General features: G+C 38.2%; 2 protein-coding genes and 1 long non-coding RNA gene across 4 annotated transcripts in view; 1 reads left to right on the top strand and 2 right to left on the bottom strand.

Moving 5' to 3' along the window:
- The window catches only part of rgs12a (regulator of G protein signaling 12a), a 38,959-nt gene extending 30,207 nt beyond the window's left edge, over window positions 1-8,752 (bottom strand). For both annotated transcript variants that reach the window (XM_051899869.1, XM_051899870.1), the window contains exons 1-3: window positions 8,640-8,752; window positions 5,943-7,862; window positions 2,917-3,018 (exon numbers count right to left, since the gene is read on the bottom strand). In XM_051899869.1, the coding sequence (XP_051755829.1) occupies window positions 2,917-3,018; window positions 5,943-7,754 (1,914 nt within the window). In that variant the 5' untranslated portion in view covers window positions 7,755-7,862; window positions 8,640-8,752. The remainder of the gene's footprint in view (window positions 1-2,916; window positions 3,019-5,942; window positions 7,863-8,639) is intronic.
- LOC127515810 (uncharacterized) lies at window positions 7,676-12,702 on the top strand. Its single transcript, XR_007930866.1, has 3 exons — window positions 7,676-7,792; window positions 9,238-9,301; window positions 12,566-12,702. It is a non-coding gene; the product is annotated as an uncharacterized LOC127515810 (long non-coding RNA).
- Window positions 11,277-16,766, bottom strand: msantd1 (Myb/SANT-like DNA-binding domain containing 1). The gene is made up of 3 exons (XM_051899876.1): window positions 16,247-16,766; window positions 14,568-14,842; window positions 11,277-14,488 (listed from the first exon to the last, which is right to left on the bottom strand). Exons 1-3 carry the CDS (start codon window positions 16,505-16,507, stop codon window positions 14,200-14,202), a joined length of 825 nt encoding a protein of 274 aa, XP_051755836.1. The 5' UTR covers window positions 16,508-16,766; the 3' UTR covers window positions 11,277-14,199.
- Between the last annotated feature and the right edge of the window lie 1,114 nt (window positions 16,767-17,880).

The raw sequence follows: 17,880 nt of genomic DNA, 5'->3' as shown, positions 1-17,880 counted from the left end.
AGAATTTGGGCAGCCATTCAAAACCATTTTAAACCTTGGAGGATTAAGGATATTTTTAAATATATAATATAATATCCGCATTGTGTTCTTCTGAAAGAAGATATATATACACCTATATATATATATCATATACACCTAGGATGGCTTGAGGGTGAGTGGAATAATTTTTATTTTTGGGTGAACTCTCCCTTTAAGGGTCACTCATAAGAACTATATTATAATAACTTATTACAAAGTTATTTGTCTGTTAACAGCTTTTTGGACCAGAAATTGCTAGAAATCAATACTGGATGGATTTTCATCATTGATATGATACAAACCTACAGCTGTTGTAAATCGGCTGTAAATCCCAATTGCTTGGGAAATAAATCTACCATGTGCTATAAAACTATCAACGGCAACAACATACAATTGTGTTCATTAGCATTTTATAATATAGTTTTGATGATAAAGTCCAAACTGGGACCATATCCTTGTCCATCCTCAGCAGCATACAGGCCTTCACTGCTGCTATATACTAAAAAGTGTGCAATAGAGTTCCACATACTGGGCTGCAAACACAAACGCTTTGTGTGTGCAGGACTCTACAACATACTTTATCAGTCAGTAGTGGCAGTAGCGTGTGCTGGAAGCAGCATCAAGACTAGAGCTGCCAAAACACTCTACAGCTTAATCAAGACGCCTGGCTCAGTCTTAGTGCTAAGAGAAGTGCTGTCTGAGGGGTGGAAGCTGTCCAAACTCTCTGCCATCATGAAGGATGCCTCTCATTTACTTTGTAAAACTGTTACTTTATTAAAAAAAAGACTTCCATGGTTTTCTAAAGTGTACTGTGGTGTACTTCCTCCTTTTTATGATGATATCAGGTCATACTGATCTGACCGAGTTGCGTCAAACACTGAATTTGCATTCTATTAGTATACAGAAGAGATTTACAATCCATCAATGAGTGAAATCAGATTGAACAAGAGAATAAAGAAAACAGCAATCATATGGTCACTGTCAATGTTATGATATTTCTACTATCTAAAAGCTACATTTTCTGACATTAAAAAAAAAAAACAGAGGTGTAGTTTGTTGCAGCTTCTTTAGTTCAGCACAAAACTGCTGAGTACATTACTGAAATGAGCTGAATGGCCTTTCATTTAGATGTTATCTGGCAACAAAAAAAAACATGCTTAGACCAAGCATTTTCCAAGCAAACAAGTCTCTCCATTTCACATCCCCTCCCTCTCGCTCTTGTTCTCCTGGTGAGCACCAGCGTGACTGATGTTCTCATAACCACACTTTCCAGTCTGCCTGACCACCAGAGGGGCATTAGGTCCATGAAAAAGACTGCTTCAAGTTCCAGGAAAAGCCAAAGGGAAATCCTACTCCTCTCAGATTCCACACTTGGAGAGGTGACAAACCCTTTCCAGCTTCAAACCTCAAGAAATTTGCTGGTTAAAATTCACATGACTCCATTAGTGTGCACAGAATAATATTTAAAGGTTTGAAATGTACTCATCAGTCTCAGTTTGTTGAGAAAAGTACTCAACCAAGCAACAGTTCCCCCAAAAATGAAAATGGCCATCATTTGCTCACCCTCTTGGCATTCCAAACTGGTATGTTGTTATTTTTACAAACAAAAGACAAAAAACACCAAAAAGGCACCACAGAAGTAGTCCATTTGACTTATGTGATGCTACCGTTCAAAACTTTGGGGTCAGTAAGATTCTTTCTTTTTAAAGAAATGAATGCTTTTATTCAACTAGGAAGAATAAAATTGATCAAAAGTGACAGTAAAGATATTTTATAATGTTTCAAAAAATTATTTAAAATAAATGCTGTTCTTTTGAACTGTCTGAATTCTGAAAAAATAGTTTGCTAGTTTGCAGTTTACACAAAAATATTAAGCAGGTTTCAACATTAATAATAATAAAAATTGTTCGTTGAGCAGCAAATCAGCATATAAGAATGATTTCTGAAGGATCATGCGACTGAAGACTGGAGTAATGATGCTGAAAATTCAGTTAAATTACAGGGATAAATAACATTTTAAAACATATTAAGATAGAAAACAGTTATTTTAAATTGTAATAACATTTTAAAATGCAATAATATTTCACAATATTACCATTTTACTGTATTCTTTTTCAAGTAAATGCAGCATTGATGAGCATTTATTTCTTTCAAAGACATGAAAAAAAAATCTTACTGACACCAAATTTTGAACAGTAGTGTATTATTCTTCACTGTATTGCTTCCTAAACTTCTAAGGCTACATGATAGCTTTATTTGACAAACAGACTGAAATTTTGTTACTCCTCAGTTGTTGCTTTCCACTGCCTTTAAATTAAATATGGTTGAAATTAAGTTGGTGACAGATGGGAATTGGGGATTTTCAGTGAATAAGAATTAAAGCTAAGATTGTTCATCACACAAAGCTGTCGCATGACTTCAGAATCTTTATTTTGTTAATAATAATAAATTTAATAAAAATAAAGTGACGGTTGAAGCTAAAAGTAATGTGTGTTTTTAGTCTGCCCAGCCACATAAACGGTTATTTACATTTGGGAGAGGATACTAATGGTACCATCACTGTCATTCAGAGTACCAAGTGTTGATAATAGTTTCATGGTTATCCTTGTCTATTGAAAACAGAAAAAAACATGATTGTGCTTGAGAATGATGGAGCATCACAAAGGCTACTCTGTGTATTTAGAGAGAAAAGAAATAAAAAAAGAAGCAGGAATTAAAAACAGGATTGGAGCATAATACAGACTGACTGACCTTCCTATGTACTGATAACAAAACAATTAGACACACCCATATCTGTTTTCATGTATCAGCACTGCAGCAAAAAAAAAAAAAACTATGATTTAACAGTATGATATGGGTGCTTTAGTTGGAGGCAAGGCAAAAACTGCTACATCTTACCTCAAGGTCATTAAGCGAATGAGCCAGACTGAGTCGTTTAGCTGGACCTGATGGTCTTCGAACAGAGGAGCGTCCCCTTGTGAGTGCCCAAAATAAAGATCCCTGAGAGGACAAACATTGACCAGAGTTTGATATACAATCCTTTACAATTTCATAAAAGTGAATGCCACAGCAAACGTGAATAACATTATTGTATGTTTTACAATATAGTGGCATATTTATTTATTTTACAGTTTGTTACACTCTATCAGTCGTGTTACTTGAAACTAATTTGTAGTTTAATCAGAATTTTTTTTTTAAAAAAACGTATTGATCGTAAACAACATAACAGGACTGAAAAATCAAAACAGCCCATACCAAAATTCTTATAAAATAAAAGTAACACATATATTTTTAAATATTACTGCAACACTACTGACAATAAAATTGGTAAAAATAATAATAATAAAAAAAAAAAGTTCTTATGTAAATTATTAAATAAAATGTTTAACTTAATTTATATATTAATACTCTGAGTTCCATCTAAAAATTTCCATCTAAAATTTAGGCTTTAAAATTAAATCTGAGGGACTAAACATGTCAGAGAGAGACAGATGACCCAGCAATAAATCATCTCAGTGAAAGGAAGGATATAATTTTCCTCTGTTCCTTTATGTGGTTGACAAATTGTTGCTAGGTGACTCCCGACATTGTTAATAAAGCTAAAGCTGATCCATCCGGCGTAATCATATTGAAGTGCACTAATCAACCCAATAGCTCCATCTGCTGTGCCTGATACTTGCAGCACCATCTGTTCCTTGACTCATTGTATTAAGCCCTTAATACAATGGGCATGGTGGCAATAAACCTTCCAAAAGACCGACTGCTGGGCAGACAGCAAAGACAAAGCAAAGATTGTCTAGTTTGATTCACCTTAAAGAGCTAGGATCTACTTGAGAGAAGAAAAACTGATAGAAAATTAAAAAACAATATTGGGCAATCAGTAAAAAGATCATTACATTGTTGTATTGTGTTGTAAAGTTATTTAATGCTTACAAGCATCACTGTTACTCATACTTAAGGTTAATGCTGTTTTTAAGATATTTTTTAAGATTTACTTATACTTAAAGGATTAGTTCACTTCAGAATTAAAATTCCCTGATAATTTACTTACCCCCATGTCATCCAAGATGTTTATATTTTTCTTTCTTCAGTCAAAAAGAAATTAAGTTTGAGGAAATCATTCCAGGATTTTTCTCCATATAGTGGACTTCACTGAGGTTCAATGGGTTGAAGGTCCAAATTGCAGTTTCAGCGCAGCTTCAAAGGGCTCTACATGATCCCCGCCAAGTAATAAGGGTCTTGTCTAGCGAAACATTCGGTCATTTTCTAAAAAAAATAAATAAAAATGTATATACTTTTTAACCACAAATGCTCGTCTTGCACTAGCTCTGTGATGCGCCACACATTACCTAATCATGTTGGAAAGGTCATGTGTGACGTTGGCGGAAGTACTATGGTAGGGCGAAAAAATCCATATAATTTTCTCCTCCAACATCAAAATTGTCTGAGATCGTTCTTTTACCTTTTTTTTGTAATGGGCGTTTGGCTTATTCTTTGCATGCTCGCTTTGTAGACACTGGATCGTTACTTCCGCCTACGTCAAGCGCGACCTTTCTAACGTGATTACGTAATGCGTTGCACATCGCAGAGCAGTGCAAGTTTGTGGTTAAAAAGTATATCATTTTTATTTATTTTTTTAGAAAACGACTGATAATTTCTCTAGACAAGACACTTTTTCCTCGGCTGGGATCGTGTAGAGCCCTTTGAAGCTGCACTGAAACTGCAATAGGTTGTTTGCACATGACGTCATTGCTGCATGCGAAATGCAGCTGGAGGGCAAGGAGTGATTTTTCTATATAGGAATCTTATCACAAACTCAAAATTCCTATGTTTTGCGTCGTTTATGGTTGCTCAAATCTATCAAACCGAAAAACCACAATGAGCTTTTATCGTTTACGTAACTTATATCATTTTTTATCTTTAAATGTTGTCACCTTTTATAGCGATTTGCGTCTGCTGATACGGAAATGAATATGGATACCTGCTTACCTTTTTTGTTTTTGACTTGGTTAAATATTCACATTCTTCATGGTGTCGTTTGCAGGGAAGAGAAGCTATTTTATTTTATCCCATTGAATGATAATTTGGTGTTGTGAACAGTTTTGAAGTGGCTGCGTGCAAGTTCATTCACAAGCCGAGTAAGTCATACTCGCAAATGTTAATTATTAAACCAAACAAAATACAACACTTTCAAAAACACTCACCTATGTGATTATTTTATTGAGTGATAGGCAGTGGGTTCAATCAGTGACATTATTAGATTTTCTATACAGTGTCACCTCCGTCACCTCCTCAACCTGCTTCCCTTAGTGTGTTTTTACATGTAGAAGAGGCGAAAATTGTATTACCTCCGTTTTTTCCCTGAATGATGATGTGAGCTCCTGTTGCAATTCTCGATTCAGCATAAATTACCTACAATGGTTACATTTTTCACAATCACGACAGAAAATCAAAAATACTGCCCTTAACGTCACTAGCAGAATGGCAGCGCGATATAAACAAACCAGACTACAACTCGTGACGGCAGCTTCACATTCTCTATATCTACCTCCTCGATGTCAGACAAGTCTTTCAGTTCAGTAGAAAATCACGCGTCAACAGAACCACGTGATTGCAAACAACCTATTTGGACCTTCAACCCGTTGTACCCCTGTGAAGTCCACTATATGGAGAAAAATCCTGGAATGTTTTCCTCAAAAACCTTAATTTCTTTTCGACTGAAGAAAGAAAGACATAAACATTGGATGACATGGGGGTGAGTAAATTACCAGGAAATTTTAATTCTGAAGTGAACTAATCCTTTAAGGTTTAAGGAACCACCTAGAACATTCCAGCAAATCACCTACAAGAACAACCTTTAGTTTTCATATATAGTGCATAATAAAAAAAATTCAAAGATCAAGTTATATATATTTTTTTCTGACCTTGTTTTCCCCGTCCTTATGCTTGGCTGCACTACTGAAGAACCTGGTCGTCAGCTCAAGCTGTGGGGTAAAGTTTATTCTCTGAGGATGTTTGAAATCTTCTAGTGGTTTGTATCTGAGAGTCGGAATTTGTTCCATAGCAGGCGGCAGGATGCTACTTTTACTTTTGGGGTCATCGCTGTCCCTCTCCACCAAGCATTCAATGCTGTTAGGACGAGACTTCTGCCAGCGAGCTTTTAAGCCAATGGAAGGTCTACGTTGACTGGTTCTCTGTTTAGGTGTCAAGTTAGATTGCATACTAAGAGGAAGTGGAGTAAAAGCTGAAGCATCCACCCTGGCTGAGACACCTGACTGAGTCGCAGGTTGAGCAGCTCCTGTTAGCGGTTCAGATAAAAGGCACCTGCACTCTGGTTTAAGGAGTGCGCTGATCCTATGCTGGGAATAATACGGTGGTGGATTGGTAATGTTTGGAGATGTGACGCTCCACTGGCCAATGAGACTGTCTCTATCCTCTGGCGAAGCATTTCCGATGCCGCTGTCGCTGCCACTGCCGCTGTTCCGTGCATTTTGTTGTCCTTCGTCAGGATTTTCGCTGTCGAGTTTCAGTCTTAGTTTTTCAATATAGTCTCCCATGTCAGTATAGAGGACAGACACGAATTGTGAAATCGAGTGCGGAGTTTGAGGAAAATCCAAACAGCCTTGAGTGTCTGGATCAGGAGTGCAGGGAATCCCAAAGTGCCTCATGATACTTTGGTGCTCCTTGTGGTCGTAAAGCTCTGGATCTATGAAAAAGACATGGCATAATGTCTTAAGGGTGCTTGACTGTGTCCCAACATCAATATTTTTGGTCGAATCGACCGAGACAAGGCCAAAAAACCTGCTGTCCTCCGTGCAAATGACGCAAAGCGCCAGGTTCTCCGCTGGGTAAGATGCCAGGACGATGTCTCGGTCATCACAAAGCTGAATGCAGTTGCATTTGACCCTCATCATGACCAATGAATGGGTTTTCTGCTTAATACCAATCTGACTGATGCATTCACGAATGGCTTGCAATGCCTCATCCTCAGATTGTGACGTTACTAGCTCCAATTCCATGGAGTTGATGTATCCCACAATCATTGCAACATTTAGGATGCTGGAGTCAGATACAAAGTCATTCTGACTCTGAAGGTCTGAAAACACAGAATCCTCACTCACGACTCGAGATGTGTCACACTGTGAGAGACTATCAGTGTGGCTTTTGGATCTACTACGCTGCTGCAACCAATAAGACATATCTGGTTCAGATAAAGGTCTTTGTTTTTTCTGCTTCTCTTGATTGGCGGTCATAGTGCCCTGATCGGAAATCTCAAAGACAGTATCAAAACTTCCAACCGACTGAAGCATTGGCTCCATGCTGTTGAGTTTAGCAGGGAAGGGGTCCTTTTTTCCAGGATTGAGCCATGGCAGTTTACTCTTACTCTGACAACCCAGTTCCTCGTCGCTGGAGCAGGAGGCCATGGGCGGCCTGTCAACAGATGTGACCAGCAAACACAGTGACCGTGACGACGTACCGATTAGCTTGACCACAACTTCATGTGATGCCTCAGACACATCTGTATCATTCACACGCAAGACATGGTCCCCAGGCCGCAGTCCGACACTGTATGCCGGACTCCCTTTTATTATTCCTTGCAGAATACAAGGTGCTTGACCGGCAATGGTAAAACCGTAGCCAGCTCTGCCACGCTCCATTTCCACCCTGCGAACCGCCGGGCTGGCGGGACGGTCCAAATGTCTCATTGTTGACTCAGCTGGCTTCAGAACTCTCATTTCGGTGCTGGAATTCACAATATTAGTACTTTGTACAGGTAATGCAGTTTCGTTCAGATACAGTTCCAACCCTGAAAAATCATCTTGCTGCACTGCTAAGGGTCAGACCTGAGGGGAGTAAAGTGACTAAGGTTAGAACATATATGAGACTTGTCAATGAAGAGTTATTAGAAACACAATATGCATGTACAACAAGAATACAGCAGAGACACCCTAGAGGTAGACTATTTTTAACACCACATCTGTCTCCTTGTATTTCTATTATTTGTAAACTGTAAAGAGTTAAGGAAAGGTGAAAAACCTTTGATCATTCTGTCATACCATATAAAATGAATAATATATAATAAATTATTTTAAACAATTATCTACGAGACAATTAACTGTTCCATTTTGATTTTGATTTATCAACTCATAAATTGAGACTGCATGTATAATGTGTACCTATATGTTTTTCATTTATAATATATTTTTTTTAATATTATGTAGTATTATATAAATATATATTTAATATTTAACAATATTTTATAAATGTACAAATTAAATTTCGTATTTTTAAAAATGTATATGTCACAACGCAGGACTACATCAGTAAACTAAAAAAAAAAACCTCTTAAACGTTATTAAAATTATGACGTGATATATTATGAACTATTAAATTGCTTAAATCGTATGTTTTCAAATATTTGACAAAATGATAATGGTAAACGTGAATGACCCTTTGATAAAAGAAAAGACACATACAAATGTGTCTAAACAGCTCTCAGATGTAACATGCCGAACACTTTTCATTCACTCCGATATGTTACATGTAAACAAACTTGCGCTTCTTTAACTTAACTTTCACATATCTATTAACAACAAACGTATTCACTGACTGGCGCTTACCTTTTTTTAATTCCAATGTTTTTCTTCGTTTATTTCTGAACTCCGTTCGCGCGACGGACTTAAACCACTGCCATTCACTATTGTTGGGAATACAAAGCGTCATTCTCTTGTCGCTATGGCACCGTAACGTTTGCAAACTGATATCAGCCCTCTCATTGGTCAACAGACGTGTCAATCATGTTCGATATTCAAATATATACGGCTCTCTCATTGGCAGTTGGAAAAACCATTCAGGTTTTGCTTAGTGTAGTTTTTGCGATCTGCTAGCTAATATACTTATACTGGTGCTTGTGACTGAGTGCACTTAATACGATTATTTTGACGGTAGGAATTAACGTACATGTATTCAATAGCATTAATTGGCATATTAAGTACTAAAAACAGCAGTATTTCATGTAAACTATAACAAGATTACAAACAGCGATCTCAAAGTTGCATTCAGGCGGTGTAATCTTACTGATATATAGTCATTTGAGATATAGACTCGTAAAATAAAAGGTTTTAGCAGCAGTGCATTTTTTAAAATGTTGGTTTCTATTCATGGGTATGGCACCACACCCAGGTCACTGAGCACTAACGCCTTTCTTCTTATCAACAGGGACCTTTCATGAACGCCTGACAACTGACAGGTCAATTCATCACAGACGAAGAAGAATGGAGAGGTGCTGAAATTCATATTTGTACTCCGTTTGCATACATGCAGAAAGGATTATATATCTTGTCCTCACATTAGGAAGAATTAAAGAGCATGTGGTGGTGCATTAATCATTATAATGTTTGGGTGCCAGTCAGGTTCTATCAGTCTATGGGTTCTATCTATCTGGCAACTTAGGAGTGGGTTAAAGGGATAGTTCACCCAAAAATGAAAATTACCCCATGATTTACTCACCCTCAAGCCACCCTAGGTGTATATGACATTTTTCTTTCAGACGAATATAATCAGAGTTATATTAAATAATGTCCAGGGTAATCCATGCTTTATAATGGGAGTGGATGGTGCCCCAAATTCTAAAGACAGAAAAAATGCACTCATCCATTATTAAAGAAGTCCACACGGCTCTGGGGGGTTAATAAAGGCCTTCTGAAGTGAAGCGATGCGTTTGTGTAAGAAAAATATCCATATTTAAAACTTTATAAACTGTAATCTCTAACTTCCGCTAGCTGTCGTACGCGCGTCCACGAGAGAGTGGCGTTCCAGCTTGTGACGTAAGACGCATGCACAGCGTGAGCTTCGGTGAGAATATGCTAGTCTCGCGAGAACCAAGTTGTGTACAGCAAAGGAAATCCACATGAAGAAGCGAATTATTTGAGCTATACTCTACAGTTTATTAGTGTTAAAATGCTGATTTCTTGTGAATATCTGGGTTGCTTCAACAAAGCTAAAGTCTTGAGATTACGTGCGCCGATATCAAATGGAGTTGCAGAGCGCTGTGTGTGACTGGCTGCCGCTTCAAACCTGGATTGTTTGTTTGTATGTTTTGCTGCACTGATCGGATTACTGCTTTATTTGTATTTCTATATCACCATCGGATTACTGTGCTTTTCGGGTTACTCCAATCCTAACTGTTGGTGCTTTGGACTTGAATGTTGACTGCAATTTTTACTGCCTGCAAGTTTTGCCATTGGACTGCTGTAAGCTCTCTACCCTGTTGCGTCTTTCACCACTTTCGGTTCATCAGATGGGAGAGTTACCGCTTTCTCTATCAGTTGCGCGGTTTGTTTACTGCTTGCTATCTGGGTGTGTTGTCTCCCTCTTAGCCTGCTGTTTTTGGTGATGTGACTTGGCTAACGTGGTTTTTGTTAGTGATTGGCATTTACTCCGACAATATAAACATGCCTCGGCCAACAGTTTTTCAGTTTGTTTTGCTGCTGCAGCCTCCTCCATCTCTTGGATTTCCTGGTCGGTATACTCCGGTTCAAACAAATATGGCTGGGCAAAAAACAAAGTCTTCTCTTGGCTTATATCGAAATCCTCCTACATTTTTCTTAAGAAATCCTAGTTTTGTACTTTTAATTTGTGACCGGTATTTTGATTCGGCCTCTCCTCTGCACTTCCGTGTTCGTCACCGGAGCTCACACTGCGCATGTGTCCTACGTCATAAGCTGGGACGCCACTCTCTCATGAACGCGCGTATGACAGTTAGCAGAAGCTAGAGATTACAGTTTATAAAGTTTGAAATATGGATATTTTTCTTACACAAACGCATTGCTTCGCTTCAGAAGGCCTTTATTAACCCCCCAGAGCCGTGTGGACTTCTTTAATAATGGATGAGTGCATTTTTTCTGTCTTTAGAATTTGGGGCACTATCCACTCCCATTATAAAGCATGGATTAGACTGGACATTATTTAATATAACTCTGATTATATTTGTCTGAAAGAAGAATGTCATATACACCTAGGATGGCTTGAGGGTGAGTAAATCATGGGGTAATTTTCATTTTTGGGTGAACTATCCCTTTACAGTGGGGATTGAAAGTTTGGGCACCCCAGGTAAAAATTTTTATTAATGTGCATAAAGAAGCCATGAAAAGATGGAAAAATCTCCAAAAGGCATCAAATTACAGATTAGACATTCTTATAATATGTCAAAAAAAAGTTAGATTTTATTTCCATCATTTACACTTTCAAAATAACAGAAAATAAAAAAATGGCTTCTGCAAAAGTTTGGGCACCCTGCAGAGTTTATAGCATGCACCGCCCCCTTTGGAAAGCTGAGACCTGACAGTGTCATGGATTGTTCTCAATCATCGTCTGGAAAGACCAGGTGATGTCAATCTCAAAGGTTTTAAATGCCCAGACTCATCTGACCTTGCCCCAACCATCAGCACCATGGGTTCTTCTAAGCAGTTGTCTAGAAAACTGAAACTGAAAATAGTTGACGCTCACAAAGCAGGAGAAGGCTATAAGAAGATAGCAAAGCGTTTTCAGATGCCAATATCCTCTGTTCAGAATGTAATTAAGAAATGGCAGTCATCAGGAACAGAGGAAGTTAAAGCAAGATCTGGAAGACCAAAAAAAATATCAGACAGAACAGCTCGCAGGATTGTGAGAAAAGCAAGTCAAAACCCACGTTTGACTGCACGATCCCTCCAGAAAGATCTGTCAGACACTGGAGTTGTGGTACACTATTCCACTATAAAGAGATACTTGTACAAATATGGTCTTCATGGAAGAGTCATCAGAAGAAAAACAATCAATCAATCAATCAATCATGCTTTGGGGTTGTATTGCAGCCAGTGGCACAGGGAACATTTCACGAGTAGAAGGAAAAATGGATTCAATAAAATTTCAGCAAATTTTGGACGCTAACTTGATGCCATCTGTGAAAAAGCTGAAGTTGATGGCTTCTACAAATGGACAATGATCCTAAACACACCTCAAAATCTAAACACACCTTACATCAAGAGGCGTAAACTGAAGGTTTTGCCATGGCCTTCACAATCTCCTGACCTCAACATAATTAAAAATCTATGAATAGACCTTAAAAGAGCAGTGCGTGACAGACAGCCCAGAAATCTCAAAGAACTGGAAGACTTTTGTAAGGAAGAATGGGCGAAGATACCTCAAACAAGAACTGAAAGACTCTTGGCTGGCTACAAAAAGCGTTTACAAGCTGTGATACTTGCCAAAGGGGGCAGTACAAGGTATTAACTCCGCAGGGTGCCCAAACTTTTGCAGACGCCATTTTTTTGTTTTCTGTTATTTTGAAAGTGTAAATGATGGAAATAAAATCTAACTTTTTTGAAGGAGTAGTATGGTATGCTGTTCTGAGCTCAGACTTTAATTTGTCAGATAAATATTGATTCACCTTTAAAAAAATTATAATGAAAGATTATTCCAAACTGCTTATGCCAACATTCATTCTTTTTTTTTTTTTCAAGAATTTCAGCTTTTTAATGAAAATTTTTCTTTTTCACAATCTTAGAATGGTTGGACCACTTAGACATTTCTGACATCTCACAAAAAAATCATAAAAGGTTTGTATTTAGGTCATTTTATGTGAATTGAATTTTTTTAATTTTTGTAAATTTTAACTGATCTAAGCTATATGAGTTGTATGTTCTTGACACATAAGCATATAAACTGCTACTAAAACAAATGCATTCTGTAACATTTACTAACATGATGTTACATTTTGCTAAATTGTGCTAAGCTGTAAAAGTGTACTGGTAACATTGATCTGTAATGGTACTAACTAAACTTCCACCAACCATTTGGAGTTTTCTGTCTGCATTCTGCAGTAAACCACGCCCCTGCAAATTACGCCTACTACAAGAAGTTACGCCTCCCGTGAAGAAACAAGCTTGGATGTCATTGACTAAAACAATCTTTTGAAGTAAATTATGTTATGTTTTATGTATGAAATGATTGTAAGATGAGCTTATATTGCTTTCGAATCTTATTATGAAATAACAGCTAGTAGTAAAACATAACATAAATTATACTATCAAATTAATACAGACTCATTGTAATTATAGCTAAAAACCTACCCACCCCCCACACACTTAAAATTTTCCTCAAAGTTTCATAATTAAAATACTTTAAAAATTAATGAAAACAAACAGGATAACTACGGCGTCTGGTTATCTGTTATACGATTTGTATTCCTTATCACTAGGTGGCGATAGTGAAGCTTAAAAAGCCAGGACAGTGAAGTAGAAAAAGAGCAGTACTGATGTAACCTGGCATAACCTGAGGTAGGGGACGTAATTAGTAGGGGTGTGTAGTTTGTCCTCTTATAGAATGCCTTAAAGGGATAGTTCACCCTAAAATGGAAAGTAAGTCATCATTTACTCACCCTGGTGTTGTTCTAATGCCATATGCCCTTCTTTCTTTTATGGACCACAAAAGGAGAGTTTTTTAAAAATGTCCCACTCGCGATTGTCCATATGTGTGAATAGCGACCAGCATCAAGCTTTTTAAAAAAGACAAAAGTGTCACAGAATGGTCCAATGCCACATGTGTCGTATATTCCAAGTGTTCTGGGGGTATACGATATGAACTGTAATGTATTATTTACAGACAATCCTGACCTTGGCCATTGGTGTGCTTTTTCTGGGTGACACAGGGTGAACTGCAGTGCTAATAGAGTCACACGAACATGCATGTCATGTAGCCGTGGCTCCCCAATTTAGGGTGAACTATCCCTTTAAAAGAGATCTGAAATCCTTTAGATGTCTGTCAGTCATGTCATTTCTGGTTGAGTTAGAAGCCTGATATCTGAGACTCTCAACAACTACACAGCAATTTAGAAATCAAATAAACCAGATTTCATAAACAACACATTTTGTCACATAACAATCAACTTTAAACTTTTGAGGCATAAAGAAATACATTTTGAGTCAGATAGTTTCAACAAGATAAACTATCATTTCTTCACAAATTTGCTTGTGTAGGTTACATCTGTCAACATTTTTGAATAACATATTCATAGTAGAAGTCTTAACAGTGCTCAAACAGGTCTAAAATGTACCGCTATCTAGTTGGTTATAGCTTTTATACTTAGCATAGCAACGCTTCCTCTGCAAAGACAAAAAAGGTCCCGTATCTGAGGTCCTGTCACTCAGGCGTAGGTGTTCCTAAACTCTTTGAGGGTGGTGGGTTGGGCCAAGAAGGAGCAGGCTGAGCAGGAATCATCTTCTCCAAGAGGTTCATCATTCGCTCCTGAAGCTGGAGGCTCTGCACCTGCAGGAAGTTTTGCTGATGCATAACACGACGAACTTCATGACATGCCTCCTCAACGGCATGGCTTACCCTGCGTTGTTCCTGCAGCATTGCATCCAGGATACGCAGCTTCTTTCGGCGTAGTGACACATGTGACAGCCTCCGCCTCTTACGTGGTTGTGACCTACAGATGGACAGCCATGCAGTTATAGTTACATGATTATGATTCTGAAATGGATTTGTGATCTGATCAAGCATGTTACCTTGTTTCAAAAGAACTTCCTGAGTTCTCTGTTAGGCCTTCTTCCTCATCGTTGATGTCTCTCTCCTCTGAGGAACCAGTGTACTCAGGTAGAAACCCACTTGGCGGAGCTGACTGGGGCACAGAAGACTCAAGTTGAGAGGTGGAGGGGCCAGACGTCGAGAGGTTCGGTGGGCTCATATGGGCTTGCTCTGGAACCTTTGACAAGATCCTCTCAATAGATTTGTAGTACGGCCAATCAGGTATAGCATTCCCACCATTTGCTGTGTACTTCAGCTTCCTGTTAGAAAAGGATGCTGTTAAACAGTTTTTTGCACAGTGTACTTAAAGTCGGCATGAAACGGAAGTTACGATATCCGAGTGAAACAGCTTCTTGACCAAGAAAAAATGTATGACAGAACTTAATTTTGTCCATCAGGAATTTATTTGATCGTTGGAAGGTCGTGGTTTGCTATTGCTTTGATCACATGTGAATGGCAGGCTGTCCTGGCCTCTCACTAGTAAACGCCATCAGAGAAGAGAAAAGATGTTATAATAATTCATTATAATAAATAACGCAAAAAAAGAAAAAGAATTGTCTATTTTGGTCTCATGGTGACTTTCAGCTACTTTATGCTGTCTTAAGAAGTGTATTAGCTTAAGAGAATAAATAAGAAATGGTAGAAGTCAGTTATTACTACACTATTCTGGACTAAACTTGGATGTTTGGATAAAGATAGTTATCTTTTGTATTTACTGTGATAATTTAAGACATTTGAGAGACTATTAGTTAAACCTAACCATTTTAAAAGCTGTATTCTGCAGTTTTAAACATGTACACATAGTTGTTTAGTGTACTACAATAGTTGAAATCTGTATAAAATGGCCAGTAATGAAGCTCACACAGCAGTCAAAAGTCATTACTATTCCTAACCCTAAATAAACTGAATAAAATATAATTTAACAGCTTCATATATTACATCTCTCATGCAGCCTGCAACACAAAGAAAATATGTGTATAATCTCACTGTCACTCTTTTGGATAGTATGTACTTGTGTACAAAATATTGTAGGTTTGACCAAATATCTGACAGTGCACAACTGCACGCAAAACATTTACTCACCACTACATATTGTGGGATGTGATGTGACAAAGTGATTTTGGTTTGATTCGCGTTGCTTTTTAATTGTCTCGGATGAGTGTTTGGTTCTATATGCGTTCATGGTTGCTATTTGAATTCAAAATGTAGATCGTGACATGATCAAACTGGTGCGCTGTTTTGGTTTTGTCTGCCATTGCTGTCCTCTAATTGCTTTCCCAATGGTTTCTAAAACCGAAAGTACTGTATACTTTATTTGTGGCAGGCTCTGTGTGTGACGTAATTTTCGTCATCAGAGCAGTCCTCTTCTGTCCGCTGTAGCCTGATTTTTTTCGTCCGCGCAGACTTGCGAGTGATTGAACGCACGGTAGTGCGCATGCGTCAAACGCGTGCAACCATGCTAGTTGAAAGACTAGGGTAGACTGAGCGAAATGGAGAAGTTTACGTAGACATTTATCTTATGGTTAATTTTTTAATGTCTACAGCTTACTAAGTTGTAGGAGTACACTTGTGTAGCGTTAAACAGATAATTGAAAATTCTTATTTTCAAGTCTTTGGCCTTCAAATAATAGACAGACAGACAGACAGACAGATGTGTTACTTGCCTGAATTGGAAAGTCATGTTGGTAATCTTCATCTTAATCTCCTCCCTGTGTCGCTGTTCCCCAGTTAATTCGTAAAGTTGCTTAGCCATTGTCTCGTAGATCTTAGCATTGCGCTTAGCCTTCTTTAGCTCTGTCACATACTCTTCCCAAATGTACACAAGAGCTTTCATCTCAGAATCCGTCCAGTTACGAGCCCTCCTGTGCTTCTCGTTCGAGCCCGGCACAGTGTAACTAAAGCAGAGGTCCTCGGAGGCCATTTTATGAACAGATTAGGTATCTTTCGTTCGGGTTTATGATTTAAGCTTGGTTCTTTCTCAGTGCAGTCTGTTTTCCAGGCCTTACTTTGCTTTCTCAAGCATGTGCTTGTGTGTGCTAGAGACAGGCCTCTGCTGCCCTTCCCCCCATGCTTAGTTAAGAGGCCTCAAAATGGAACCTCGAGGGCTGGAGCAATCGCTTTAAAAGCTTTTAAAGAGGGAAGTTCGTCAGCATGATGTCAAGTTACCCTGGCAACAGCCTGCTAAGGCCCTCCTCTTCTAGCCAAACCCTTCCCCTTCTCCTCTACTCTTTTGTCTCTGTCAGTCTGCAGCAAAAAGCTTTTAGCTGAAAGCCAACAAAGTGGGTCGGGCAGGCAGAAAATCTGCATGTGAAATACGACTCCTCTGGGGACTAAAAGCGGCAGAGTGTGCTGTTGCCTAGGCAACCGTTCTCTATCTATACCACTTAGTCTGAGCGTTTATGAGCTTAAAAGCTTTTAATAGAGAAGGTGCCAGACTAATGTTGCAGAGAAAGTGCATTTGCACCTAATATAATGCATTTAAAACTACAGGGTAATAGATGTATAAAGACAAAAATTATGTTGTTTAGGTGTCAGACATGAAAGCAAGCGATCAGACTGATTAGGCTTTGAACTCAATCACAGGGCTCTAAAAAGGTTTTGGAAGCACACATAAATATTGCATGCTTGTTACTGCATGAAACTAGTTTAGGTTAAAGTAATTACCCCTCTGGCCCCATGCCTTTTTTGACACAGTACATTTGCCTTCAAACTGTTTCAGATTACATCTTCCACACAAACTACAGGGGTCTCGGACAGGACATTGGGGGTAGTGCTTTAGGGGGATGGGGATGTGGGGTTATCTTGTGCTCTCTTTGACAGATTACCAGCTGAGATGACACATGGTGCATGGGCTTTTTTTTTTTTTATGGCTTTTTTAAGTGTTAACCGCATTACGTGCTTCACCCATCTGTCTAGACACATCACCTTCACATTCAACTTCACTCTGTTAGGAGACAATTGGAGACATTCCTGAGCAAGATGAGCACAGATTATGTACTCTACTGTACATGTAACTAAAAAGCGGAGTGGACGATATAATGTTGATATATTTGAACATTTGTATATATGCTGCTGGAGTCAGATTTATATCAAACAACAGACAGAGATAGATAGATAGATAGATAGATAGATAGATAGATAGATAGAACAAAAGACAGAAAGATAGACATAAACAGAACAAACGAGATAGATAAGAACAAGACAGACAGATAGATAGATACATAGATAAACAACAAAAGAGAAATATAGATATAGACAGACAGGCAGATAAACAACAAAAGAGATAGATAGATA

Source organism: Ctenopharyngodon idella, chromosome 7 (genome assembly GCF_019924925.1).
Source record: "Ctenopharyngodon idella isolate HZGC_01 chromosome 7, HZGC01, whole genome shotgun sequence".
Taxonomy (NCBI): Eukaryota; Metazoa; Chordata; class Actinopteri; order Cypriniformes; family Xenocyprididae; genus Ctenopharyngodon; species Ctenopharyngodon idella.
The sequence above is the reverse complement of the archived record's forward strand: the minus strand, read 5'-3'. Positions and strand labels throughout refer to the sequence as shown.